This window comes from Xenopus laevis, chromosome 1L (genome assembly GCF_017654675.1).
Source record: "Xenopus laevis strain J_2021 chromosome 1L, Xenopus_laevis_v10.1, whole genome shotgun sequence".
Taxonomy (NCBI): Eukaryota; Metazoa; Chordata; class Amphibia; order Anura; family Pipidae; genus Xenopus; species Xenopus laevis.
This window is the reverse complement of record NC_054371.1, coordinates 224,290,374-224,317,745: the sequence shown is the minus strand read 5'-3', so window position 1 is coordinate 224,317,745 and position 27,372 is coordinate 224,290,374. Positions and strand designations below refer to the sequence as shown.

The 27,372-nt window shown below is 40.0% G+C and overlaps 1 protein-coding gene across 3 annotated transcripts in view; it reads left to right on the top strand.

Moving 5' to 3' along the window:
- Window positions 1-27,323, top strand: part of katnal2.L (katanin p60 subunit A-like 2 L homeolog) — a 32,940-nt gene extending 5,617 nt beyond the window's left edge. For 2 of the 3 annotated variants that reach the window (XM_018250530.2, XM_041583002.1), the window contains exons 4-16: window positions 4,680-4,725; window positions 5,281-5,410; window positions 9,641-9,736; window positions 12,866-12,964; window positions 13,318-13,395; window positions 15,235-15,333; window positions 17,610-17,673; window positions 18,482-18,600; window positions 20,557-20,648; window positions 22,139-22,249; window positions 24,005-24,167; window positions 24,262-24,364; window positions 27,034-27,323. In XM_018250530.2, the coding sequence (XP_018106019.1) occupies window positions 4,680-4,725; window positions 5,281-5,410; window positions 9,641-9,736; window positions 12,866-12,964; window positions 13,318-13,395; window positions 15,235-15,333; window positions 17,610-17,673; window positions 18,482-18,600; window positions 20,557-20,648; window positions 22,139-22,249; window positions 24,005-24,167; window positions 24,262-24,364; window positions 27,034-27,173 (1,340 nt within the window). In that variant the 3' untranslated portion in view covers window positions 27,174-27,323. 3 annotated transcript variants of the gene reach the window in all.
- The last annotated feature ends 49 nt before the right edge of the window (window positions 27,324-27,372 follow it).

The following is a 27,372-nucleotide window of genomic DNA, read 5'->3' as shown; positions in this document are numbered from 1 at the left end:
TGCTTTGGGTTAATTTAAATCATTAGCCTTACTATTTATATGGGTTGTTCTCCTTTGAGTTAACTGTATGATGTAGAGAGTGATATTCAGAGGCAATTTGCAATTGGTTTTCGTTTTTTATTATTTGTGGTTTTTGAGTTTTTAGCTATTTACTCAGCAGCTCTCCAGTTTGCAGTTTCTGAAATTTGTTTGCTATGGTCCAAATTCCCCTGGCAACCATGCACTGATTTGAATAAGATACTGGAATATGAATAGGAGAGACCTCAGTGGAAAGACGAGCAATACAAAGTTGCAATAACAATAAATTTGAACAGAGCATTTGACGGAGCATTTGAAGATGGAAAGAGTGTGAAGAAAAGGGCAAACAATTCAAAAACTATAAAAATAAATAATGAAGACCAATTGAAAAGTTGCTTAGAATTAGCCATTGTATGACATACAAAAAATGTATTTAAAGGTGAACCACCGCTTTAACATCCCAGAGCGTGTGGGATCTAAGGCTCAATTTTTAAGTCACAGCTTAAAGGAGAAAAAAAAGTATAATCATCATGGAATGGCATTTTGTTAGCCCCCCCCCCAGTGATTATAATGGCTTACCTCAGACCCCAGGTGCTGTTATTTGAGTGATCTCCGCACTGTCACCTTTTTATTCTGTCCTGCGGATCTTTACTCCGGCCCTGGGCTGCTCGCATGCACAGTGCAGTGTTTCCCGCCTTAGTTTCACTAGTGTGCATGTGTACAGCTCAGACCAGCTACAAGGGATCCCTGGGACAGACAAGATGGTGGCCTGGACCTAAGGTTAGTGATTATGGGTGCCAGATTGCCACCCCCAGTGATTATCATGATTTTTATGATGTCGTTTTTCTTTCTAAATGACACTGTTTACACTGCAAATAATTCACTGTACAATATAACATTTTATTCCTGAACCAGCAAGTGTATTTTGCCTGGTCATGTGCTTTCAGAAAGAGCCAGCACTTTAGGATGGAACTACTTTCTGGCAGGCTGTTGTTTCTCCTACTCAATGTAACTGAATGTGTCTCAGTGGGACCTGGATTTTACTATTGAGTGTTGTTCTTAGATCTACCAGGCAGCTGTTTTATTGTGTTAGGGAGCTGCTATCTGGTTACCTTCCCATTGTTCTTTTGTTTGGCTGCTGGGGGGAATACATGTGATTTGCTTCTGAAAAGTGTAGTTTGCACTCAAAGCTGCCAACAGATATTATTTGGCCCCATACTATTAAAGGGGAACTATCACAAAAATGAAAATGCAATATAAACTTCCTCATAATGAAGTAAGAAACTTTCTAAATACAATCAATTAAAAAATTCTGCATTGTTTCTGAAATAATCAAGTTTATCTTCACTATTCCTCTCTCAGCATCTGTTTCTCTTCATTCTCTCTTCATGCAGCAGTTGGGTGTCAGATATTCATTGACAGTTAGATCCAATATATCTTATAGGGGAGCTCCTTTCCTAGCAGATGTATTAGAGCTCACTCAAATAACTGATTCCAGTACAAACAAAATCTAACAAAATAACTGCCTTTTGCACAAATTCTGCATGTAGAGAGACATGATATCTGGTGAGTTTAATAGAGTGAGCTCTAATATATCTTCTAGGCAAAAGGAGCCCCCCTATAAGATATATTGGATCTAACTGTCAATGAATATCTGACACCCAACTGCTGCATGAAGAGAGAATGAAGAGAAACAGATGCTGAGAGAGGAATAGTGAAGATAAACTTGATTATTTCAGTATGATGAAGTTTATATTAAATGTTCATTTTCATGATAGTTCCCCTTTAAGTTAGCAGGGCCCTTCTCTCAGGGGGTCCCTATTAATAGCCCACTGGTCACCTGGGCGGTGGGCCCTGCCAACAAATAGAATGGAGCACCAGTGAAAGAAAAGAGACACCTAGGGGCAGATTTAAGGGTCGAATTGAAAATAGAATTTCTGAGTTTTTTTACTGACAGAACTGTCAAATTTGACTAGGGAATTGTTAAAATTCGATTCGAGATTTTTTAAAAATCCGATTTTCGAGATTTATCATACTCTGGCCCCTGGTCCTGGGATCAATTTGGAGTTGTTTTCAGCCTTCCTGACATTCAAGTTTTTTTCGGAGAAAAAACTCTAATCGAATTTGATTCGAGTTTTCTTGTCGTTTCTGTTCACCCGAGTTTAGTTTTTTTTTAAATTCAATTTTGATTGGTCGAAATGGTCATGGGAGTTTATTGGAGTTTTAAAAATCTCCCATGAATTCAAAATTCGACCTTTGATAAATCTGCCCCCTATTGTGCGGTCACACCCCTATTTTTCCTGGCTATGTACCCTAATATACAAAACTCTGCCTATGATCCTCACAAAGCCCATCCACCCTGTGCCCCCTGCACATCCCACAAATCATATGTTTGTATCTCTAGGGGTCCCCTCACCCTGCTCCACTGATGTCAGCTCCCTGTCTGCACCATGAGCTGTGTTCATAAGTGAAAGTGGGGCTTTATTAAAGGGGTTTTTCCCCTATGAGATAACTGTCAGTATGATATAGAGAGGGATATTCTGAGACAATTTGCAATTGGTTTTCATTTTTTATTATTTGTGGTTTTTGACTTATTTAGCTTTTTATTCAGCAGCTCTCAAGTTTGCAATTTCAGCAGTCTGGTTGCTAGGGCCCATAACATAATAAAAGTTACCTTAAAGGTGAACCGCCCCTTTAATGACATCCTATTCAGACACAAACCCATAGCTGGTTTTATAGCTCCAACTGTACCCAGCCCCCCAGCATCATTACTAATAATGAATACTAATAAATAAACTACAAATATGTTCCATGTTTGCTAAGGGTAAAGCACAGAGGCTTTGTGTCAATGGCAGCTCCGTCATGTTCCTGTGTTACTAAGTACAAATAACTGTCTCTAGAGCTCTATTCTTTCCTTTGCACGGCACCCTGGTTACCACTGGGAAAGTTTTAGCCAAATAACCCCCCCCCCCCCCGGTGTTTTTATTCACCTCCTCATTGCAATTGATTAGATTTGTTTGCCAAGATCAGTCTCAGGTACAAACGGTGCTGCCCAAAGCTTATTGTTATATTATACAAACACAGTAGCGCTGAGAGCATTGTCCCACCATTGTACCAATGGTCCTGCTACTACAGTTTGTCCCTTACCTGGGCAACAAAGAGCCTATAAAGATTTACACGAGAAGTCTGGTTACCTGTGTATTAAAGGAGAACTAAAGCCTTAAAATGAACATGGCTAAAAATGGCATATTTTATATAGTGAACTTATTGCACGAGGCTAAAGTTTCAGCTTGTCAATAGCAGCAATGATCCAGGACTTCAAACTTGTCACAGGGGGTCACCATCTTGGAAAGTGTCTGTGACACTCACATGCTCAGTGGGCTCTGATTGGCTGTTGAGAAGCTAAGCTTAGGGCTCGTCACTAATTATCCAGCAGAAAATGAGCTTCCCTGTAATATAAGCTGATGCTACAGGTTTGCTGATTATTAAATTCTGATGCAATGTAGTAATTATCTGTATTAATTACTAATCAGCCTTATATTGTGATATTTCTGTTCTATGTGTACTGTATATTGTGAGTGGGTCCCTAAGCTCAGTAAGTGACAGCAGCACAGAGCATGTGCAGTGAATCAGCAGAAAAGAAGATGGGGAGCTACTGGGGCATCTTTGGAGACACAGATCTTTACTGCTAAAGGGCTGTGGTTGCCTTGGGCTGGTACAGAAGCCAAAACATAACGTACAAAATTTCTACCGACTACTTTAGTTAGGCTTTACAACTCCTGAGGGACTCGAGAACATTTTTGGTAGAATGTCCAATAACAAAAGTTTTTTATTATCAAGTCATTAGGAGACTGGGAAGAATGGCGCCCGGTCCCAGTGCTTTATTCACTTAGAGTTTATCCGTTTGTTTATGAGCTATTTCCAGCTTTATCCTGCTTACCCTTATTAAAATATATCTCTTCCTAAAACCCCTCTTGCCTCTGGGTTAGTCCACAGGTATCACAGCAACAGTAGGAGGGGCCCTTAAGGTCAGGTTGGTGGACCCAAGGGTTCCAGCCCAACACTGTATCCACTTAAAAGCCTGACAACCCCATCCCTTTAAGCTTATGAAATACATGTGATGCAGTAATTTACAGTAAGTTTCTGTATAGTCCTACATGGTGTGTTCCTATTTAAAAACCATGGTAAGGGTGAAGACACACAGAGCAACTAGTAGCAACTACTTGTTATGGCTACCAAATAGACAATAGTGATAATTGGCTTTACTAAGACACTACAGGGCAGATTTATTAAGGTTCGAGTTGTATTTACCATGAAAATTTTTTGAGGTTATTTTTTATTCAAAAATCTTTCCAGCTTAAGTGCTAGCTATGGGGCAAGGGTTAGATAGATATATTGCTAAATGCAGACCTTTTAAGAAATAGATGATTTCAATATCTCCCTCTTCTCCACCCCACCCTCCCTACATCCCACACATACCGAAAGAGCGTCAAGAAGCGCTGCCAAATGTTTATCAATGTTCAATATGTTTATTAAGCTGATACAATGGCTCTATGACACAACAATGTATGTTTTTCATTTGTTTATTAAAACCAATAAAAATCATTAAAAAAAAGAAATAGAAGTTTTTGTCGAATACATTTCATTTTGTTTTCTTCTAGATAGTAGAGTGCAGCCAAAACCCCGGAGTGCTGGGAAGCTGAGAAGGTAATTATTTATAGGAATTTTAAGTAGAACTGTATTGGAGATTGCCTATTGCAGCATATTTGAGAAATAATGCAATTATAATCACCTTAAAGAGTGACTATAAGCTTGGCCTATGGTGAAGCATTCACGGTGGGGCCGAGCAGTAAATTAGGTGGGCAACTAAACAAAGCCCTTGCCCTTAAAGGAGAACTTAACCCCCCAATAAGAAAAGCCCCTACCTACTACCCTAGATAGTCCCCCCTCCCTGCTTCCCCCGCATAGTTCATTAACCCTGAAAGTGTCCCGAATACATTGCTTGTGTATATGTGCAGAATAAGCACAGCGGAGCTCAGGGGCACCATCTTCTGGATTGGGGGGTTTAGTTCTCCTTTAAATGTCTCTTCTCCAGGGTGACAATCCCAGCATACCAACCTTTTTTTCATAAGACAAACCCTCCGTTCCCTTATTAGCTTTGTTGCTCCTCTCTGGCCTCTTGTTTAGTTCTATAATACCCATGATGCTTATTGGATACCAAAAATGTACTTGGTATTATACACAATGATCTGTTTCCCATAGAGCAGGCAGTAACTCCACACAAGGACTCCCACGGATCAGCCAACAGCAAGTCATTCATAGGCCAGTCTCAAGCACGTACTATAGGACAAATGGTCATCAAAAGGCACTGAGCAGGGAAAATTCAAAACAGGTGAGAAGGGTACATGGGATTTATTCTAAAGTGGGCGCAATCCTTTCATGTTATAAAGGAGTCTGAAGTCCTTATCTAATAAAAAGTTCCATGTACCTCGTACTAAAAGTTTTATGGGTCGTAGATCATATATTTAGCTGACGTGTTGTAATCATATTATCAATATACACCAAGGGGCCTATTTATCATGCTGTGTAAAACAGAGGAGAAAAACATCACCAGTGATGACCAGCCTTTGGCAACCAATCAGATCTTTTCTCTAATTGCTGCTTGACTGTTATGAGCAACATCACCGGTGATGTTTTGCTCCAATGTTTTACACGGCATGGAAAACAGGACCCCAAATCTGTTTGCTGACCATCACGAGTTGCTATAAGTATCATTGCTCCATTAGACCCCTCATGTTATACACAGAATTAATAAAAAGGACCAGGTTATCTATATTAATTCCAAAAGAACTCACTTTTCGGATGATACAGAGGTGTAATTACCAATAAGAGTTTTCAAAGAAATAGAGCAGTATATATATATATATATATATATATATATATATATATATATATATATATATACTGTTCAAATGACCAGCAACTCCAGGGATTTCAGTGAAAAAAGTTTTGTATTTAGATAAGTGCAGTTACAGCCAACGTGACGTTTCGGTCCACTCAGGGACCTTTCTCAAGGCAACTCCACCCTACACCCATAGGGGTATAAGTAGCCTATAGTGATAGATCAATTAAGGAAATTACATCATCAGAAAGTGACATGTGCTATGTAATCATAAAATCACCAATTACAATATCTAAAAGAAGTAAAAAATTACTTTAACATGTCAAAGTGCTAATCGTGATAAATAGATAAATAGAGCAGTGTTATAAAATGTGGTAGCAGTTACCTAAAAGATTACAATTCATTGTAAAAAAGTGTTACAGATAATTTAGAATATCGTGCTATATCTTACAAAATATGTAGAATACCCAAAGATATCATTCCCACTATGTATCTATTTGTTTGTCGGGGGCTAAGTCACTATCCATTACATAATATTTTAAATTCCCAAATAGCAACAATCTAAAATAAAACCAGATATAGGAATAAGGAGAAGTTTAGCCAAAAGGTCCAAATACACCCAGGAATCCCACAAAGCTCCAGTGTCGCCATCCAGTCAGAGAAAGGAACCTCATGTATACGGGGATCCTAAAAGTTCCAAAAGTACAACAGTTATTTTTCGGTCAGGAAACAGTTTAATTGCAACGCCTTATTGAGACCCCTAGGGGCCACGCAATCCAGCTCAAAAGTCCAAAATGCTTCCCTTTGTAGTAGCCTTTTGTCAATGTTGCCCCCTCTGACTGGGTCCGTGATACAGTCTATCGGCATACATTTAAACGCTGATGCTGGATGTTTCGCATGTAACCAATGTTGCGCTACCGGTTGTTTCGATATGTCTTGTTTGACATTTTGTTTTGGCTTAGGGTCTAAGGCGGCTCGTATTGTGGATCGATGCATACTTATGCGTTCCCTCAGCTGTCTGTTCGTCTTCCCACAGTATATGAGCCCGCAGGGGCATTTAATAATATAAATTACATTGCGGGACGTACAAGTGAGCCTATGTCTAATGTGGTAGGGTTTACCCGTATGTGGGTGAAAAAACTTCTCTCCTGTTATAAGAGTGTTACACATAACACAATTGCCACATTTAAAAGATCCCAGCTTTTGAAACCCATGTTGTACATTCATGTATTTTCCTACCGGATCTGTGGACGACAGTAGTTCTTTCAGATTTTTATTTCTCTTATATCCAAAACACACCCGATCATTATGCACTGCAGTTAATTCTCTGTCCGTTTTAACGATAGGCCAATGCTGTAAAACATAATTTTTCATTAGTGGAGCACAGGCATCATAAGTGGTAGTGTAATACAAGGCATTTTGTTTTGTTTTAGTTGCTTGTCCACGGTTAGTATTACCCCTTAGCACTTCCATCCGGTCGAGGCTTAAAGCCCATTTTTTAGTCTCTTGTATTAATTTTTCAGGATAACCACGCTCCAAGAATTGCAGTGCCCTATCATTTAGAGCCATCTCTCTCTCTTGTTGGTCACTGGTTATCCTTATCGCCCTTAACATCTGTGATCTCGGGAGGGAATTCAAAAGATGTCTAGGATGGCTACTGCTATAGTGGAGAAGTGTGTTCCTATCTGTGGGTTTCTGATAGACTTTTGTTTGCAGCTTAAGGAGTTTGTGATCTTTGTATATCATCACATCCAAAAATTGTATGGATTGAAAATCATAGTGTAATGTAAATCTAACAGTTGTAGTTAGTTTATTAAGATCATCCACAAAGCACAGTAACTCCTGTTCAGGCCCAAACCACAAGAAAAACAGGTCATCGATATATCGTCTGTAGTAGCCCCCATTTTTACGGAACAACGGATGGCCCAAAATATTCTGTGTCTCATATTTATGCATGAACGTATTAGCATAAGAGGGGGCTACATTAGAACCCATAGCCGTTCCTGATAGTTGCAAGAAGTATTGGGTTTCAAACTTAAAGTAATTTTTTCTTAGTATGAACTCCAAGAGTGTAAGTACAAACTCCACCGGTGGTCCCTTATATAGAGCATTGTCTGACATTAAGTCTCTGACAGCCTCTATGCCCTCATTATGAGGAATGCACGTATAGAGGCTACTGACATCCATAGTAACCATAATGAAAGACAGATCATTGGAATCAATGCTATCAATTACATGCAGGAAATCAGTAGTGTCCTGTACATATGAACCAGTACCCCTAACTAGGGGCTGTAATAGGGAGTCAACGTACTTGGCTATTTTCTCTGTTAATGAGCCCACGGCAGCTATTATAGGTCTCCCTGGTGGGTGTGTAAGATGTTTATGGATCTTAGGCAAGGAATATAGTACGGGTCTTACCGGATGTTCCACATATAGTGCCCCACACAGTTTCTCAGAAATCCAACCGTTTCTACAGGCATCCTCCAAAATTCTTAGCAATTGAGCCTGAAATTTAAGAGTGGGGTCAAAGGTTAAAGGCTGATAAAATTTTTCGTCTGACAATTGGCGTATTAACTCATTCCTGTAATACTGATAGTCCAGGACCACCACCGCTCCGCCCTTATCAGCTGGCTTAATAATGATATCAGTCCTGTCCTTTAACGTTTTTAAGACAGCCCTTTCTTTTTTAGTTAAATTCCCCCGATGTCCCAGTACTTCAGGCATATGTTTGGTGGATTCATCAAGCATCCTGGAAAACGTTCTTAAAGATATACTAGCAGTACCTGGATCAAAATCACTCTTAGCTCCCAACATCATGAGCGTACTATCATCACCTGTGGGAGTCTGCTTAGTATGCTTAAAATATTCCTTTAGATTAAGTCCACGAGTGAATCTATAATTGTTCACTATGTTGTATTAATGTTAAGCAATTAATTAAGTGCACAGTGCTCGACTTTTTTAAAAAAAAAAAAAAAAAGGATGAGGAGACCAATCAATTCTGTGCCAACCATTAATGATTTCAATTGATACACACCGATTCCTGAATCAATTAAGAATTGACAAAATTACTTCAACTTACTTCTCAATTAATTATTCGGAAAGAAAAAGTTTTTTTGGACACCAATTACTAGGTTTATTAAAGATTACCATTATTAAATCAAATTATATCCCAATTAATTGTTCAGATAAAAGGATTTAAAGTGCTAGTGCTGTAATTAATTGTGTGTACTCACTACATAAACAACTTGGATTAATTAGTAGCCAAAGCTTCCTAGTGAAAGTGCTAATGTGCAATAAATATATATTAATGGTGAGTTCAATGTTTATTAAACCAGCATTTACAAATTCATAGAATGGAAAATAAAAGAGAGGTGGAGTTGTCCCAAGAAGTTTGTTAGTATTTTACTAGGACTTGGGACACCAAACGGAGGAGAAGGCAAGGCCCTGGGGACTGTGGTCTCGATTGTTACCTTACTAGCTCAAGGAGGAGAACTAAATAACCTGAAAAACCCATGAATCTACAAACCTCTGGAAATAAAAAAGAACGAAGAGAATTAAATGCGGTTGCTGAAGACTAAATTCCAGCTCCGGTTCTTATATTAAGATATAAGATAGTAGATTAGGATCAAAGTTGAAAGAACTTAAAATAACAAAGGCTTGCTTTTTTTCTTTGGAGTTATACACAGAATGTCAACATGGTACATGCACTTTACTTCATAGGAGAGTGGCGGGAACAGCCCTCAAGAGGCCTCTGAAGTTGGTTTAAATGTGTCCGCGATCAGCAAGGCAAGTGGAGAAGGAAGCCATACAAGAAGGGTCAGTACTATTAGTATGGATGCATTCTGGAAGGGCCAAAATCTACAAAAAACATTATTTAATTGAAGAAAAATAACCCTTAAAAATACATTTTTTAAGGGGTAGTTCAACTTTTAAAGGGGTTGTTCACCTTTATTTTAACTTTTAGTATGATGTAGAGAGTGATATTCTGAGACAATTTGCAATTGGTTTTCATTTTTTATTATTTGTGGCTTTTGAGTTACTTAGCTTTTTATTCAGCAGCTCTCCAGTTTGTAATAACAGCAATCTGGTCGCCAGGGTCCAAATGACCCTAGCAACCATGTATTGACTTGAATAAGCAACTGGAATATGAATAGGAGAGGTCTGCAAGAAAGAGGAGTAATAAAAAGTAGCAATAACAATACATTTGTAGCCTTACAGAGCATTTGTTTTTTTACATTGGGTCAGTGACACCATTTGAAAGCTGGAAAGTGTCAGAAGAAAACGGCAAATAATTAAAAAAACTTTAAAAAATAAATAATGAAGATCAATTGGAAAGCTGGTTAGAAATGGCCATTCTGTAATATACTAAAAGTTAACTTAAAGGTCAAGCACCCCTTTCAAATAACTTTTAGTATTGTATAGAATCTCTAGCAACTTTGCAATTGTTTTTTGGCCTCATTGCAGCTTTCAAATTAGGGGTCAGTGACCCCAGGCACACAAAAGACTACTGCTCTGTGAGACTACATTTTTATTGTTGCTTTTTATTATGCTTCTATTTAGTCCCTCTCCTATTTATAGTCCAGTCTCTTAGTCAAACTACTGCCTGGTTGTTAGGGTAGATAAGATCCTATCGACCAGATTGATGAGCTGGAGAGCCGCTGAATAACAGATTAAATAAAAATGAAAACCAACTGCAGATTGTTTCAGGATATCACTGTCTACATCATACAGAAAATTAATTTAAAGGTAAACTAATGAAATCAAAAATGTTTTTCAGAGACTCACCACGTATATGAGGAGGCCAATGTGCTATGCCCTGAGTCTTCAGCTTAGGGGAGTGGATATCACTGTATTATTTTTAGAGCAGGTATACAGAACGGTCCTCCAGGCAGTTGTAGTTAACAAGTAGATGTTTATTGAAGTACAAACATAAATTGCAGCCTTACATGTTTCGTGTTCTCTCAAAACTTAATCACAGAGCCCATGATTAAGTGTTGAGAGAACACGAAACGTGTAAGGCTGCAATTTATGTTTGTACGCCAATAAACATCTATTTTTTAACTACAACTGCCTGTAAAACATAAGTTAAAAACACTGGCAGTGGCAAATTGTTAGGTCCCTCTGTAAACAAAATTGCTGGTGTTTTGCCAGTTGAAAAAAAATGAACTGTCCTGGGGTGTGCTATGCTGGGGGTGCAGCTGTTTTTATTCTAATCCTAGGTGTCCCTTGAATAGCCTAGGATGGGTGCACATTCAGTACATTCAAAGAAAACCTGTATATGCACCAAACTTAAACCTATGCAAGAAACCGGCACCCTATAATATCTCTTCCACATCTCTCCAACCTACCACTCTCTCTTCCCAATACCACCCACTTTTTACAGGCCCCCACCAGATGCTCACTCACATGCTCACACACACCCTGCACCAGCCATTCATATACTCTCTCCTTCACAGTTGCACCCCTCACCTCTTTCTGTATAGGCAACTCCCTCTCCTGCCTACCCCTCATTCTGGCCCTGCAAGGAATATGTGGTAGCAGCAGAAAAATGGGGTCACCAGGCTGCCCATCAATTTACCATAGGACAGTTCTTTTTTTTTTTTTACACACAGAAGATTTGAGATTTGAGATTGAGGATACAAAGTAAAGTACATTTAAAGTGAGCTTTCATGTTAAAGGAACAGTACCACCAAACAATGAAAGTGTTTTAAAGCAATGAAAATATCATGTAGTGTTGCCCTGCACTGGTAAAACTGGTGTGTTTGCTTCAGAAACACCACTATAGTTTATATAAAAAAGCTGCTGTGTAGCCATGGGGGCAGCCATTCAAGCACAGGATACACAGTAGATAACAGATAAGTACTACTATAGTTTATATAAAAAAGCTGCTGTGTAGCCATGGGGGCAGCCATTCAAGCACAGGATACACAGTAGATAACAGATAAGTACTACTATAGTTTATATAAAAAAGATGCTGTGTAGCCATGGGGGCAGCCATTCAAGCACAGGATACACAGTAGATAACAGATAAGTACTACTATAGTTTATATAAACAAGCTGCTGTGTAGCCATGGGGGCAGCCATTCAAGCACAGGATACACAGTAGATAACAGATAAGCACTACTATAGTTTATATAAACAAGCTGCTGTGTAGCCATGGGGGCAGCCATTCAAGCACAGGATACACAGTAGATAACAGATAAGAACTACTATAGTTTATATAAACAAGCTGCTGTGTAGCCATGGGGGCAGCCATTCAAGCACAGGATACACAGTAGATAACAGATAAGTTCTACTATAGTTTATATAAACAAGCTGCTGTGTAGCAATGGGGGCAGTCATTCAAGCACAGGATACACAGTAGATAACAGATAAGTACTACTATAGTTTATATAAACAAGCTGCTGTGTACCAATGGCTAAAATTGAAAAAAGTCTATATAGCACAGGTTAAATAGTGGATAACAGATAACACCATTATGTTCTACAGAGCTTATCTGCTATCTGTCTTTCTCTGTACAAGAAAAACCATGACAGCCATATTAATATACAAGACATTCCCTATATATATAAATATACTTTGTAGCCATTAGATGGCAATGTGCATCTATAAGTGCAGACTGCTGCCTTTTCTTGGAGTTATATTATCTGAATATTTTTAATCTGACAGCCCTTGGTAAATGCATGTCTGTCTTTTTAAAGGTAATATAAACTCCCCAAAATGAACTGGTTATTGATATTTTTAGCAGTTTCTGAGATACTAGCGTTTATAGACAGTTTTAGCCTTTCTAGTGTGTCATTGACCTGACTGTACTTTCTATGCACTTCTGTGTTTAGTTAAACCTGGGTTTGCCGTGTGCATGTCAGTCGGGGAAAGATCTGAATGATGAATGCTAATATGCTCTCACTGAATTATGCTCTTTTTCACTCTATCTTTTCATTTTAGCGGCAAGTCATTGATTTTCGCAGTATGATCCAAGACACAATTAAAGGAGCATCTCAGGAAATAGCTCTGAATAGTCTGAACTGCAATCCAGACCCTTCTGTGAGTGAACAAGTAGTTTTGCAGATGCAAAAACACATGCATGAGTAGCTATTTTTTTTTACCCACATTTCTTCACATGAATTCCAGCATAATAATGTGTCACTGCTAATGTGCATGAAACATGTGTGTGCCCAGTTACTAAACTGCTCTATTTCCAAACTGCCGTATAACCTAAATAATCTATATCAAACTTGGATAGCAATGGTAACTTGCAGTCCTTGGGTTCGATTCCAGCCAGGGCACTATCTGCAAGGAGTCTGTATGTTCTCCCTGGGTTGGCATTATCTATAGGACATGTACTGTATTGAGATCTTTTATGCACATTGTTTTGTGTTTTATTCTGTCCTCTACAGGAGCGTTTAATCAAACCCGTAGGCGCATTTATTGGTGGAAACAGTGAGATGAGAGAACTGGCAGCTGTGATTAGCAGGGTAAGTGTATTCTGTATCATTAAATAGACTGCATTCCAATGTTCATATAAACTAAATAAGAGTCCCTCAGTCTGCCAGCTGTACAGAGTGGTGATCTGCTTCTATTCAAATATGTTTTTATCCAAATATTATTTTTATATAACGCTACTTGCAGATGCAGCACTGTATATATGAAACTAGGGTTCTGAAAGATTTAATGGATCATTTACTGGCACTGGGGCAGGGTCCAAAGTACTGAGACTGAGTATTCTGAGACTCTGTTTGGCAGTACACCTGGTTTTATACAACCAAAACTTGCCTCATACCAGGAACTCAAAAATAAACACCTGCTTTGAGGCCACTGGGAGCAACATCCAAGGGGTTGGAGAGCAACATGTTGCTCACGAGCTACTGGTTGGGGACCACTGCTATAAAGGAAGAAGGGTCTGCTTCATCTATAGTTAACAAGAAACCCTGAGTCTGGGCGGAGTCCGAGCGGGAAGTAGGCGGGAGGATGGGGATAGGAGTGCGCTGGGCCCCTCAGAAAATTTTTTTTGCAGAGGAAACCCGACGTACACTAGTTACACTACTGGTTGTGAGGTTAAAATAAGTTACTACAATGAGGCTTAATGGGTTCAATAGGGGTAAAGAGAAACTGTTATTTTAGTGGATGTTTCACAAATATTCTGTAGGTTCATTTTTGTTTCTTTTCAATGATTTTTTTTAAATATATTTTATTATTACATTTTTCAAACAAAAGACAAAAAAAGGAAAATAAATTACAGGAAAAGAGTGACATTCACAATATTTCCTATACATAACAACCCAAATCTAAATGATAATGAACAGAAAAAATAAATGAACAGGCTGCTATCTGGATTATTCTCATTTTGAGAGATGCTATAGGTATATCTGTCTTTTTCCAGTTACTGGAGACATTTATCCTAGCTGCCATAAGAATATGTTGACACAATCTATATGTTATTTTAGGCATCTTTTTTGGTCTCATTCCTAACAGCATAACAAAAGGATCCTTAATAAATCTAGAACCTATCACTTTTGATAACAGGTGGACTACCTTATCCCAGTATTTAGATACAACCTTACATTCCCACCATATGTGGGCCATGGTTCCCCTTTCAGTACATCCCCGGAAACATCTCGGGTCACATGAGGGATAAATTCTATGCAGGAACCAAGTATGCTCTATGTAGCAATTTTACCGATGTCTCCATGACAGTTATACAGTTACTTCCCTTATTCGCCATTAAGTTGCAATTTGACCATTGTTGGGTTGAAAGTTGGTCACTAAAATCTTTTTCCCACTCAAGCATATAGGGAAGCTTCTTATTATTCGGGACCAGTTGATTTAGTTTTTTATATACAAGGCTAAGTATCCCGGAAGCCAATGGTGTTTGTTTACACACTGCTTCAAAACTAGACAGAGTAAGTGTCCCCCTTTCAGTTAATTTTTGTTTCTTAATGTGTCATTATAGCACTCGCTCACCCTAACAATTACTGACAATAAAATGCCTTCTCCTGTTTACCCCTAACAGCATGAGTCAGAGAAGCTGTCTGGATCATTTAAACAAAACAATGAATGATTCAAAATATATATAAAAAAAAAGTATAATGGTAGATATTTTTTTAATTAGAATTTGAGTGAGTTTTGTGCCTCAAAACAATCACGTCTTCTCCTGCTCAAAGAAATAAATACTTTTAGACACAGAAATAAAGGGCCCTGTGCAGAACAACCCGAGCCTATGCGCTTTTCTGAACATGTAGTAAATAAAGTGAACGACAAACTAGTCATAGTCTATTCAATAAATATAAAAACACAAATTCCTAATGTTGTTGCAGGATATTTATCTCCAGAACCCGAATGTGAGGTGGGACGATATTATTGGTCTTGATGCAGCCAAACGACTGGTGAAAGAAGCAGTAGTCTATCCCATAAGGGTACGGCACAAGTCCTGCCATCATTTGAGAATGGATAAGTACTATCGGCTCAAAAAAAAATTGAAACTAGGTCTGTTTTTACAAGTCAAAGCTATGATACTGGTCTGCTGGTACTGCAAGGAAGTAGGCTACCCACTCACAATATACAGTGGTGTGAAAAACTATTTGCCCCCTTCCTGATTTCTTATTCTTTTGCATGTTTGTCACACTTAAATGTTTCTGTTCATCAAAAACCGTTAACTATTAGTCAAAGATAACATAATTGAACACAAAATGCAGTTTTTAAATGAAGGTTTATGTTATTAAGGGAGAAAAAAAACTCCAAATCTGCATGGGCCTGTGTGAAAAAGTGATTGCCCCCCTTGTTAAAAAATAACTTAACTGTGGTTTATCACACCTGAGTTCAATTTCAAAGGTTATAAAGCCATTTCTAAAGCTTTGGGACTCCAGCGAACCACAGTGAGAGCCATTATCCACAAATGGCAAAAACATGGAACAGTGGTGAACCTTCCCAGGAGTGGCCGGCCGACCAAAATTACCCCAAGAGCGCAGAGACAACTCATCCGAGAGGCCACAAAAGACCCCAGGACAACATCTAAAGAACTGCAGGCCTCACTTGCCTCAATTAAGGTCAGTGTTCACGACTCCACCATAAGAAAGAGACTGGGCAAAAACGGCCTGCATGGCACATTTCCAGGGCGCAAACCACTTTTAAGCAAAAAGAACATTAAGGCTCGTCTCAATTTTGCTAAAAAACATCTCAATGATTGCCAAGACTTTTGGGAAAATACCTTGTGGACCGACGAGACAAAAGTTGAACTTTTTGGAAGGTGCGCGTCCCGTTACATCTGGCGTAAAAGTAACACAGCATTTCCGAAAAAGAACATCATACCAACAGTAAAATATGGTGGTGGTAGTGTGATGGTCTGGGGTTGTTTTGCTGCTTCAGGACCTGGAAGACTTGCTGTGATAGATGGAACCATGAATTCTACTGTCTACCAAAAAATCCTGAAGGAGAATGTCTGTTCGTCAACTCAAGCTGAAGCGATCTTGGGTGCTGCAGCAGGACAATGACCCAAAACACACCAGCAAATCCACCTCTGAATGGCTGAAGAAAAACAAAATGAAGACTTTGGAGTGGCCTAGTCAAAGTCCTGACCTGAATCCTATTGAGATGTTGTGGCATGACCTTAAAAAGGCGGTTCATGCTAGAAAACCCTCAAATAAAGCTGAATTACAACAATTCTGCAAAGATGAGTGGGCCAAAATTCCTCCAGAGCGCTGTAAAAGACTCGTTGCAAGTTATCGCAAACGCTTGATTGCAGTTATTGCTGCTAAGGGTGGCCCAACCAGTTATTAGGTTCAGGGGGCAATTACTTTTTCACACAGGTTTGGATTTCTTTTCTCCCTAAATAATAAAAACCCTCATTTAAAAACTGCATTTTGTGTTCACTTGTGTTGTTATCTTTGTCTAATAGTTAAATGTGTTTGATGATCAGAAACATTTTGTGTGACAAACATGCAAAAGAATAAGAAATCAGGAAGGGGGCAAATAGCTTTTCACACCACTGTACAGTACACATAGAATAGAAATGTCACAATATAAGGCTGATTAGTAATTAATACACATAATTACTACATGGCAGCACAGAAACCAGTGCAATTAGCATCAGAATTAAATAATCAGCAAACCTGTAGCATCAGCTTATATTACAGCCAGGGAAGCTCATTTTCTGCTGGATAATTAGTGACGAGCCCTAAGCTTAGCTTCTCAACAGCCAATCAGAGCCCACTGAGCATGTGAGTGTCACAGACACTTTCCAAGATGGTGACCCCCTGTGACAAGTTTGAAGTCCTGGATCATTGCTGCTATTGACAAGCTGAAACTTTAGCCTCGTGCAATAAGTTCACTATATAAAATATGGTATGTTTAGCCATATTAATTTTTAGAGGATAGTTCTCCTTTAAGCGTAAAATGGAAATAACTAGTGAACAATGTTTTATTTACCTATCCATAAGGACCTAGAGCAAACATTTTGCATCCGTACCTGCCATCCTAAAGCCTAAAAATATAGTATGGGCCTCCATTTTAGTTTACATTTTAGGAAAATACATTTTACATTTCTGTTATACCCAACTTTCAGTCCATTTAAATATGTACCCTCCCTTCTTCATACTCTTTCTCTATGCTTTTTTGGGGATGTGGCAATCCAAATGGCAGGTACTTTGGGCCATTTTGATTAGTTTGCAGCTAATTTATTACATTTTTCTTACAGTATCCGCAGCTGTTCACAGGGATACTCTCTCCTTGGAAGGGATTATTGTTATATGGACCACCAGGTAACTTCTTAAGTGTGTGAATGTGAATTTGCTTCTGTTGAGAGATCCATTCGAATCTACTTCTAATCTGAGAATGTCCCTGCAGATGGTCCTGAACTATGACTTTAGGTATTTCTTGACAACTGTTGGGAGTGGGAGCTGCAGTTCAAAAGCAGTCATATTGCTAAAGATCACATGCTGCAGCTTTGAATCTGGGCAGAAAAAGCACCAAACTGAGTCACTGACAATGTCTTGGCCTGCAAGGTGTTTAACTCATCCAGACTGAGTAAAAAAAGTTTCTTAGTTGAGATCCCCTTTAACAACAATAACTGCGTTGGGCGTATATGATCCTGAGTGTGTAAAATCACCCTCAACTGGTAATTACTTAAAGGAGTTGTTCACCTTTAAATTTTCAATTGATTTTCATTATTATTTTTGTTTTTTTTAGTTATTTAGCAATTTATTCAGCAGCTCTTCAGTTTGCAATTTCAGCAATCTGGTTGCTATAGTCCAAATTCCCCTAGCAACCATGCACTGATTTGAATAAGAGACTGGAATATGAATAGTAGAGGCCTGAATAGAAAGATGAGTAATAAGTAGCAATACCAAAAAATATTTAGCCTTACAGAAGATTTGTTTTTTAGGTGGGGTCAGTGACCCCCATTTGAAAGCTCGAGCCAGAAGATGAAAACAAATAATTATAAAACTATAGAAAATAAAATTTGAAGACCAATTGAAACATTGCTTAGAATTGGTCATTCTATAACAAACCAAAAAGTTAACTGAAAGGTGAACTACCCCTTTAATCTTCCACCCTTTTTGCTTTCAGGTACAGGAAAGACATTACTTGCCAAGGCAGTGGCCACAGAATGCAACACAACCTTCTTCAACATTTCAGCCTCTACAATTGTCAGCAAGTGGAGGGGAGATTCAGAGAAGCTAGTGCGGGTAGGAACCTTGGCCTGATTAATACAAGGGATCTGCCTCTCTATTGTCATTCTGTCTAACTGAAGTCTGTGGAATAGATTTGCCTCCTAGTTAAGGGACACGTAAAGCCTACATTTTCCTACCATGTATATAAGTTGGGCATATCTTCTCCACCAAAGCCACATCATTTGTACTGCACATACCCCCTCCATCTGCAAACAGGACATGTATGCTGTAAAGTTCACGCAATGCAGAATGCAGGTTTACACAGGCACAACATACTTTTGTATCGATATAGGAAATTGAGTGCACCGTTCTCCGACTATAAGCTCCACTCCCAATACTGTGCTCCGGATGAGACTTCAACTCTTAGGGAGTAAGCTCTTGCAAACGGTGTGGAGGCAGGGTGTAGTGTAACTGTAACTTTGTGCAGGGTGCAATAATTGGGCACCAGTGGTTCTTATAACTTAACCAATGAACATATTTATTGTACAAGAGCATCCACAATGGAGTGTACATAAGAGCAAACAGGATCATACAGAACAATGGATAGGCATATACTCACAGCACCTTTGGTCAGTATCAGTCCCCACAGGAAAGAGAACATACACAGCAGCCGCTCAGGGTACACCCAGCTTTCAGCTTTTTCCCTAAGTGGAACCTGAGGGGAAACTCACAGCCCTAGGTCTGTACACTTAGTCCCTACTTCTGGGCAATTAGTACCCGGGATCATAATCCCACTCATAATCCTCGGAGGCGCTTCAAGCTGCTCAACTAAATAGCCTGTCTGTCACTCCTAGAGTGACCTCTTAAGGTGAGTAGCCTATGCTTACTAGACCTGACCTGTCTAGGTTCCACTGGATACCCTGCTTGCCTGCTCAGGCCAGGGCTAACACAAAATGAACCCTGAGCATATGGCTGCCCAGGACTTTATACTTTAGCAGAGTGCTATCTTCTGGTCACTGTGAGAACACCAAGGGGCATAGCAAGCAGGATAAGTAACAGGTCCCCTTCCTAACAGTATTTTAGGACCCAGTAAGGTGTCTATAACACTAGGGGACTGCCTGCTTAATAATACTGGGAGACTAATTTACCAGTCCGCTACACTTTGATAAAAAATTCTGCTGGGGTTGAGCAGTGTACTGTTTAAGCTGAGCTCAGGAGAGGTGGTTAGGAGAAAAAGAAAAATAGGATCAGACAGAGTTTCTACGGGAACCAGCAATGCTATGTCTTCATTCGCCTTCAGACTGGAGGGTGTGTTTAGTAATCTGAAAAGAACTGAGCATGCTCATGAGCCAACAGCCAAAGCAAATTCCTGAGGGAGGGGGCAGAGTGGGTTAGAGGAAGAGAAGGGATTCTAAGTGATTAAGGGGATGCTGCAACCTTACTGTTAACATTTTAACCACCAGAGTGGCAGATATATAAAGACTTCAAAGAGGCTGTTCACTGATTACATTTTTGTGGAGGGGGTTTACGTGTCCTTTAAACTTATAGGTATTGTAAATACTTACAATAATGTTTGAGTGAAGCATCTCCTAGAAATGGCAGATGTCACTCTAACCAGTCGGAAGAGCTCTACAACATACAGTGTTTGGGAAAATAAGGGAAAAAGCAAAATGAGGAACATCAAGGCATTCTGGTGTATTGAGACTTTGCTCAGCTCTCCATAAAACCAAATTAAGAATTAGCAGCATTTACTGCTATAAAGCTTGATGTCCAATGAATGGAGCTAAACTTGAGGTTGCCCACCCCCTATTATAGAGTCAGTGGGGCTCATTTATCAACACTGGGCAAATTTGCCCGTGGGCAGTTACCTATAGCAACCAATCAGTGATTAGCTTTTTAAAGCCAGAATAATGAATGCAGCAATCTGATTGGTTGCCATGGGTTACTGCCCATGGGCAAATTTGCCCAGTGTTGATAAATTACCTCCAGTATTTTCATACCACCGTGTTTCTAATGGTTTTCTATGCTCAGGTGCTGTTTGAACTTGCCAGATACCATGCCCCCTCTACTATTTTCTTGGATGAACTGGAGTCAGTGATGAGCCAGAGAGGGACTGGTCCTGGGTGAGTGGTTTGAAGCTGAATTCTGTTCTTTTACACAAGTACATGAGTGAATTAAATGGCACAATCTGTACCCTTTCTTTTGGTGGGGGGGGGGTGTAAGATTTTAGCCAGTTGCCCTTTTTACCCAAATTGATATTAGGATTATGTATTCATCTTTTCTCCCGGTTATACTGTATTTCCAGTGCATCAAAAAAGCTTTGTACATTTTTAGTACCTTGGAATCCGTGTGATCAAGTCTTCTGTACTCTGGACTATTTACACTGAACAGACTACACAAATATGTAACCAGTATATGCTACGTTTAAATGCATTCAATGAGCTTAGCGCTATATACGGTGGTGCACACGCCCCAGACCTTCAGCGAGGGGAGCAAACACCAGGAAACTTCAAAAGAGGCCGGCACAAGCCTGGACCCACGAAGTGGTAAAGCCGGAGTCAGATTTGTAAAAGGGTTAAAAAAGCTTACATTTTATTTTCCTTAATTAAGAACCATGGCCTGACACGTTTCGTGTCTACCAAGGACACTTAGTCATAGGCTGAACATTGAAGATTACACACAGGATATTTAAAAGAAAAATGGCCAATGAGAAACAAGTAGGCGGTGCTAAATAGCCAAAATATTTAAAAGAAAAACCTGGTAACACCATTGCCATTTGCTATTTTTCTTTTAAATATCCTGTGTGTAATGTTCAGCCTATGACTAAGTGTCCTTGGTAGATACGAAATAATTTTTTTTCAAAATGAATGAGTTAATAGTGCTGCTCCAGCAGAATTCTGCACTGAAATTCATTTCTCAAAAGAGCAAACAGATTTTTTTATATTCAATTTTGAAATCTGACATGGGGCTAGACATATTGTCAATTTCCCAGCTGCCCCAAGTCATGTGATTTGTGCTCTGATAAACTTCAATCACTCTTTACTGCTGTACTGCAAGTTGGAGTGATATCACCCCCTCCCTTTTCCCCCCAGCAGCCAAACAAACAATGGGAAGATAACCAGATAGCAGCTCCCTAACACAAGATAAAAGCTGCCTGGTAGATCTAAGAACAACACTCAATAGTAAAAACCCATGTCCCACTGAGACACATTCAGTTACATTGAGAAGGAAAAACAGCAGCCTGCCAGAAAGCATTTCTCTCCTAAAGTGCAGGCACAAGTCACATGACCAGGGGCAGCTGGGAAATTGACAATATGTCTAGCCCCATGTCAGATTTCAAAATTGAATATAAAAAAATCTGTTTGCTCTTTTGAGAAATGGATTTCAGTGCAAAATTCTGCTGGAGTAGCACTATTAACTGATGTGTTTGGAAAAAAAACATGTTTTCCGATGACAGGATCCCTTTAATTAAGGAAAATAAAATGTAAGCTTTTTTAACCCTTTTACAAATCTGACTCTGGCTTTACTACCTTGTGGGTCCAGGTTTGTGCCGGCTTCTTTTGAAGTTACGCGGAACAGACACTGAACTGTTTTTTCCATACTATATTATCAGGGGGGAACACGAGGGAAGTCGGAGGATGAAAACGGAATTATTGGTGCAGATGGATGGCTTGGCCCGATCTGATGATCTTGTATTTGTCCTGGCGGCTTCTAATCTGCCGTGGTAAGGAAATGCTTTGTGACTACACATCCATCATCCCCTAAGCACAGATAAAGAAAGTATTTAGCCCACAAGAGGCAGCGGGAGAAAGGGCCCTCATTTTACTTAGAGCTTTTAAAGATTAATCATGAGCTTCTCTCCCCTCTCACATTTACTGAAATCATCTATAATAAACTCCAGCTGCCATATGCCAGTGTTTAGAGTGTTCTCTCCACGCTGATACCCAACTTATTTACTCTTATTAATGTAAGAAGTAAATCTAGCCAAGCTCACAAGCACATTCTAAACATAGTGATGGCGGCTTTCAATGGGGCAGTAATCGGATGTATCAGTAGATGCTTGTATGAAGACTGAGATTTCTGTGTGATCTCTCAGCCACCCCCACACACTAAAAACATGGGGGTATATTTATCAAAAGAGTAAGTTCGAGATCGCCGCAGTCTGCTACAGTGAAATTCCGTCTCTCTCCATTCATTTCTATGGGATTCTGAAAGGCGTATTTATCAAAGGATGAACTTTCTTTTGAAAATGCCATAGAAATGAATGGAGAGTGGCGGAATTTCACTCTAGCCAACTGTAGCCATCTCTAACCTCATTCGTTGATAAATATACCCGCATGGTGTCTAAATGGCCGCTCATGCGGTGACTTTATATCACATACTGGGGCTCATTTATACACTGGGCAAATTTGCACCTGGGCAGTTACTCATGGCAACCAATCAGATGACTGATTTCACTGTTCAACCTGCAGCTGGTTTAAAAAAGCTAATCAAATCAAAAAACAAAAATGTGCCCAGTGTTTATAAATGAGCCCCACTGTGTCCTTTTGTGGCTGCAGAATCATAGAAGCTTGGAAGGATTTGCTCCTGGACAATTATCTGTACAACATTTCTCATTAGGTGCTTTTGAATCTGAGCTGAATGCTGAGGATCAATTGTAAACTCACTGAACAGTTATGTCCCATGTGGCCCCCCTTATAGTCACTGACTAACTCAGAGTTAGAGAGCTGAAAAGCAGGAAGTTGGATTCTGGCTATTATGTTACACATCCAGTCACTCCAGCCTTTATACATTACATTTTTGCCTAACTAACTATATTAGATACATTTTTTATTTTGCACAGACTATCTATTTACACAGTTTTTATTTTCATACTGAACTGTTTCTTTGAGAGACTCTTAAAGGAGACTTGTCACCTTTTTATGTTTGAGTGACAGGTCCCCATTAAGAGTCTCTCTTAAGGGGTCCTTCACAATATGGAAGGCAGGGTGCAAAAAATGGGTGCAATTTGGATGTATTTGCACTTGACACCTTATTAGATGAATTGCCACTGGTCTCTGCACTCTGTTTCTAACACCATGAATACAGTGTTGTCCCACCAGCCCCTCAAGAAAACAGTGGGGGTGAGCCACATCCTTCCTTCCACCCCTTACCTGTCAAATTAGGGAGTGGCAGTGGGTTGGGGGTGCAATGGAGGCAACAGAGGCCTGTATTTACCTCTTGCCAAGGATGCTGAGCTCTGCACCCTGTATTTTTTATCCCTCCTGAGGTGCATTTGTGCAAACACTATGAATGCTCAGAACAAGTAGTAAGTCGTATGATGGAGTACTGTAAAGCTGAAGGAGCTTATTTGGGGGCAGTGACTTCTATGTTAAGAGGCTGCTGTACCTGTGGTCACAATGAACTAAGTAGAGCTGGTGTAAAGTTCAAGGCACGTTTATTGTCACAATTCTTTTCATTCAAATACTGTTTGCCCTAGGGAGCTGGACTATGCTATGCTGAGGCGCCTGGAGAAGAGGATTCTGGTGGATTTGCCCAGTAAAGAAGCCCGACAGGCAATGATCCAGCACTGGCTCCCTCCCATCAGCAATAGCTCCGGAGTAGAACTGAGAACGGATCTAGACTACAGCACCCTGGGCGAGGTAAACAAAATGTGTTGTGTTGTAGAAATGTATTTAGAGTGAAGCGATTTCAGTCTGTTCCAAGCAAATCCGCTTTTATTTCATGAATTTCTAGGAGACAGACGGCTACTCCGGGTCAGACATTAGGCTGGTTTGCAAGGAAGCGGCCATGAGGCCAGTAAGGAAAATCTTTGACGCACTTGAGAATCACCACTCGGGTATGTACAGCACTGCACGCATTAGTACTGGAGTACTTGTATATTATCCACACATACGGATTCATTAAAGGCATACTGTCATAGGAAAACATGTTTTTTTCAAAATACATCAGTTAATAGTGCTGCTCCAGCAGACTTCTGCACTGAAATCCAATTTTTTAAAAGAGCAAACTGATTTTTTTTTATATTTAAGTTTGGAATCTGACATGGGGATAGACATATTGTCAGTTTCCCAGCTGCCCCCAGTCATGTGACTTGTGCCAGCACTTTAGGATGGAACTACTTTCTGGCAGGCTGTTGTTTCTCCTACTCAATGTAACTGAATGTGTCTCAGTGGGACCTGGATTTTACTATTGAGTGCTGTTCTTAGATCTACCAGGCAGATGTTATCTTGTGTTAGGGAGCTGTTATCTGGTTACCTTCCCATTGCTCTGTTGTTAGGCTCCTGGGGGGAAAGGGGGGGGTGATGTCACTCCAACTTGCAGTAAAGAGTGACTGAAGTTTATCAGAGCACAAGTCACATAACTGGGGGCAGCTGTGAAACTGACAATATGTCTATCTCTGTGTCAGGTTTTAAAATTGAATATAAAAAAAATCTGTTTGCTCTTTTCAAAAATGGATTTCAGTGCAGAATTCTGCTGTAGCAGCACTATTAACTGATGTGTTTTGAAAAAAACATGTTTTTCTATGACTGTATCCCTTTAAGGAATCCGTATCCCTTTAACTACTGCCTCTTTATTAGTAATGCAAATGCATTGTGTAGCACTCATATACTGCTTCTGATGCAAATCACACTAATAAGTGCCGTGGGTCTCGTACTATTCAGTCTTGTCTGGTCCTTCCTGAACAAGGACTGCAGTCTGGTCTTTTTCAATTCCACTGCGATGAATTAATAATTATAAAAATATTAGACTTGTGGGCCAACTAGCTTCACAGACCTTATTGTTTACAACACCAATCACTAAGTATGAACCATGATTCAATGCAAAGTGCTGCCCAAATCATTCGAATCTAGGGTGGGGGGCGCATTACTTACCTGCCATTGAATCTATTAGGCAACACACTGGGGCTCATTTATCAACACTGGGCAAATTGGCCCATGGGCAGTTACCTATAGCAACCAATCAGTGATTAGCTTTTTAAAGCCAGCTGCAAGTAGAACAATGAATGCAGCAATTTGATTGGTTGCCATGGGTTACTGCCCATGGGTAAATTTGCTGTTACCTTTATTATTATTGTCAGAATGATGTTTGATACATTCTCTAGCAATAGCCACACTTTCTAAATACATAAAAATGTTTTTTTTGGAAACAGCAGTCTAAGCCAAGGCCCACGCAGTCTGGTTTTCCAGTGGAGCGTTAGAGAATGTTTACTCATCTCCTGCCCACCAAAGACCCACAACGTGAAACTATGAGTACTTATAAGTAAAATATTGTGTTTTCCGGGAAACATGCTCCCTTGAAGGCATATACAAAATATACATGGACCTTTAATTCAACCCAGTCAGAGAACATTACTACATTAAACTATAAGACATTCATGTTTATGCCTTTGTGCCATTATTCTATGTTTGTTACATGGCAGGTATTGCAGCACAGAGATGCATGCGCGGGTGCTTAGGGGCACTGAACAGCTCCAGAACAGGGCGGGCTGCATGGGTCTCTGTTGCTACAGACCTGCAGTGGGTCAGGTACCTGCAGACTACCAGTAAAACGGGCTGGATTCAGGACTCAGTTCATGATTTACCAACCAGGCAGGTAGTTGCGGGTACCCAGCCTGGTTATCTGGTTCAGCTGTGGGTCTTGGCTTTCCCTCCCACCCTCAGCGATTTAGCAATTTTCTCCCCTTTATCTGTTTGATCTGAATCGGTAGACTGATTTCACATCCGGTCCATGGTAACGTCATTTCTGGTCTTGTAGGTCCCCAAGTCGGGCTATAAGTTAACTGTTAACCCCTTGTGGGTGGGTGTCGGAAAGCGAGTCTGGATAGGGGGAATAGCAGGGTTGCGGGTCCGGGGATGGGCACGGATCTGTCTGACCGGTCCTGTGCATGACTGTTGCATCTCCGTTGCATTGCAGCCGGTCTTCAGCAGAATCGCTGCCTTAAAGGAGAGGGAAAGGCTAAAACTAAGTAAGCTTTATCAGAAAGGTCTATATAAATACACCAGTAAACCCTCAAAGTAATGTTGCTCTGAGTCCTCTGTCAAAAGAAACAGCACATTTCTTTCCTTCTATTGTGTACTCATGGGCTTCTGTATCAGACTTCCTGTTTTCATCTTAAACCTCCAGGGCTAGGGCTTGAGCATGCTCAGTTTGTTCCTCTCTCCCTCCCTCCTCTCCTCCCTACTGTAATCTGAGCCCAGAGCTATGAGTGAGCAGGGAGAGACTCAGGCAGGAAGTGATGTCACACCAAGCTAATATGGCAGCTGCTATCCTAAACAAACAGAGATCTTCCAGAGCTGTTTACTCAGGTATACTAAAGCATTTTTCAGAATAATTCTAGTCTTATATCTATATATAGCACTATTGTGGCTAATCCATGGTAATAATCTGCCTCAGTATCTTTCCTTCTCCTTTAACCCCCTCTACCAATAAGCATCCAGGGAAATAAAATAGGGATTAATTGTGTCATATAAGAAAGTAATAACTATTTCTTTTTTCCCCCCTCAGAGCATAAGAAGTTGCCGGTTATCAGTCTGGAGACCGTGACCACGTCTGACTTCTCAGAGGTCCTTGCCCACACCAAGCCCTCGGCCAAGAGCCTGGCAGAGAAATACTCAGCATGGCAGAATGAATTTGAGTCTGTGTAAAGGGATGTGCCCCGGTGTATCAGCATTAAACACAACTGCCCTCTGATGATCATGATGACTACCTGAGCCTCGTCTCACCCACCAAACCAAAGAGACTGTTTTATTTAAGGTCTATTTATTATAGTGGAAAATAAACTGGTTTCAAAGAGGTATCGTGGGATATTCGCATGATCCGAGTTGCTTAGAGGTGGTCTAACAA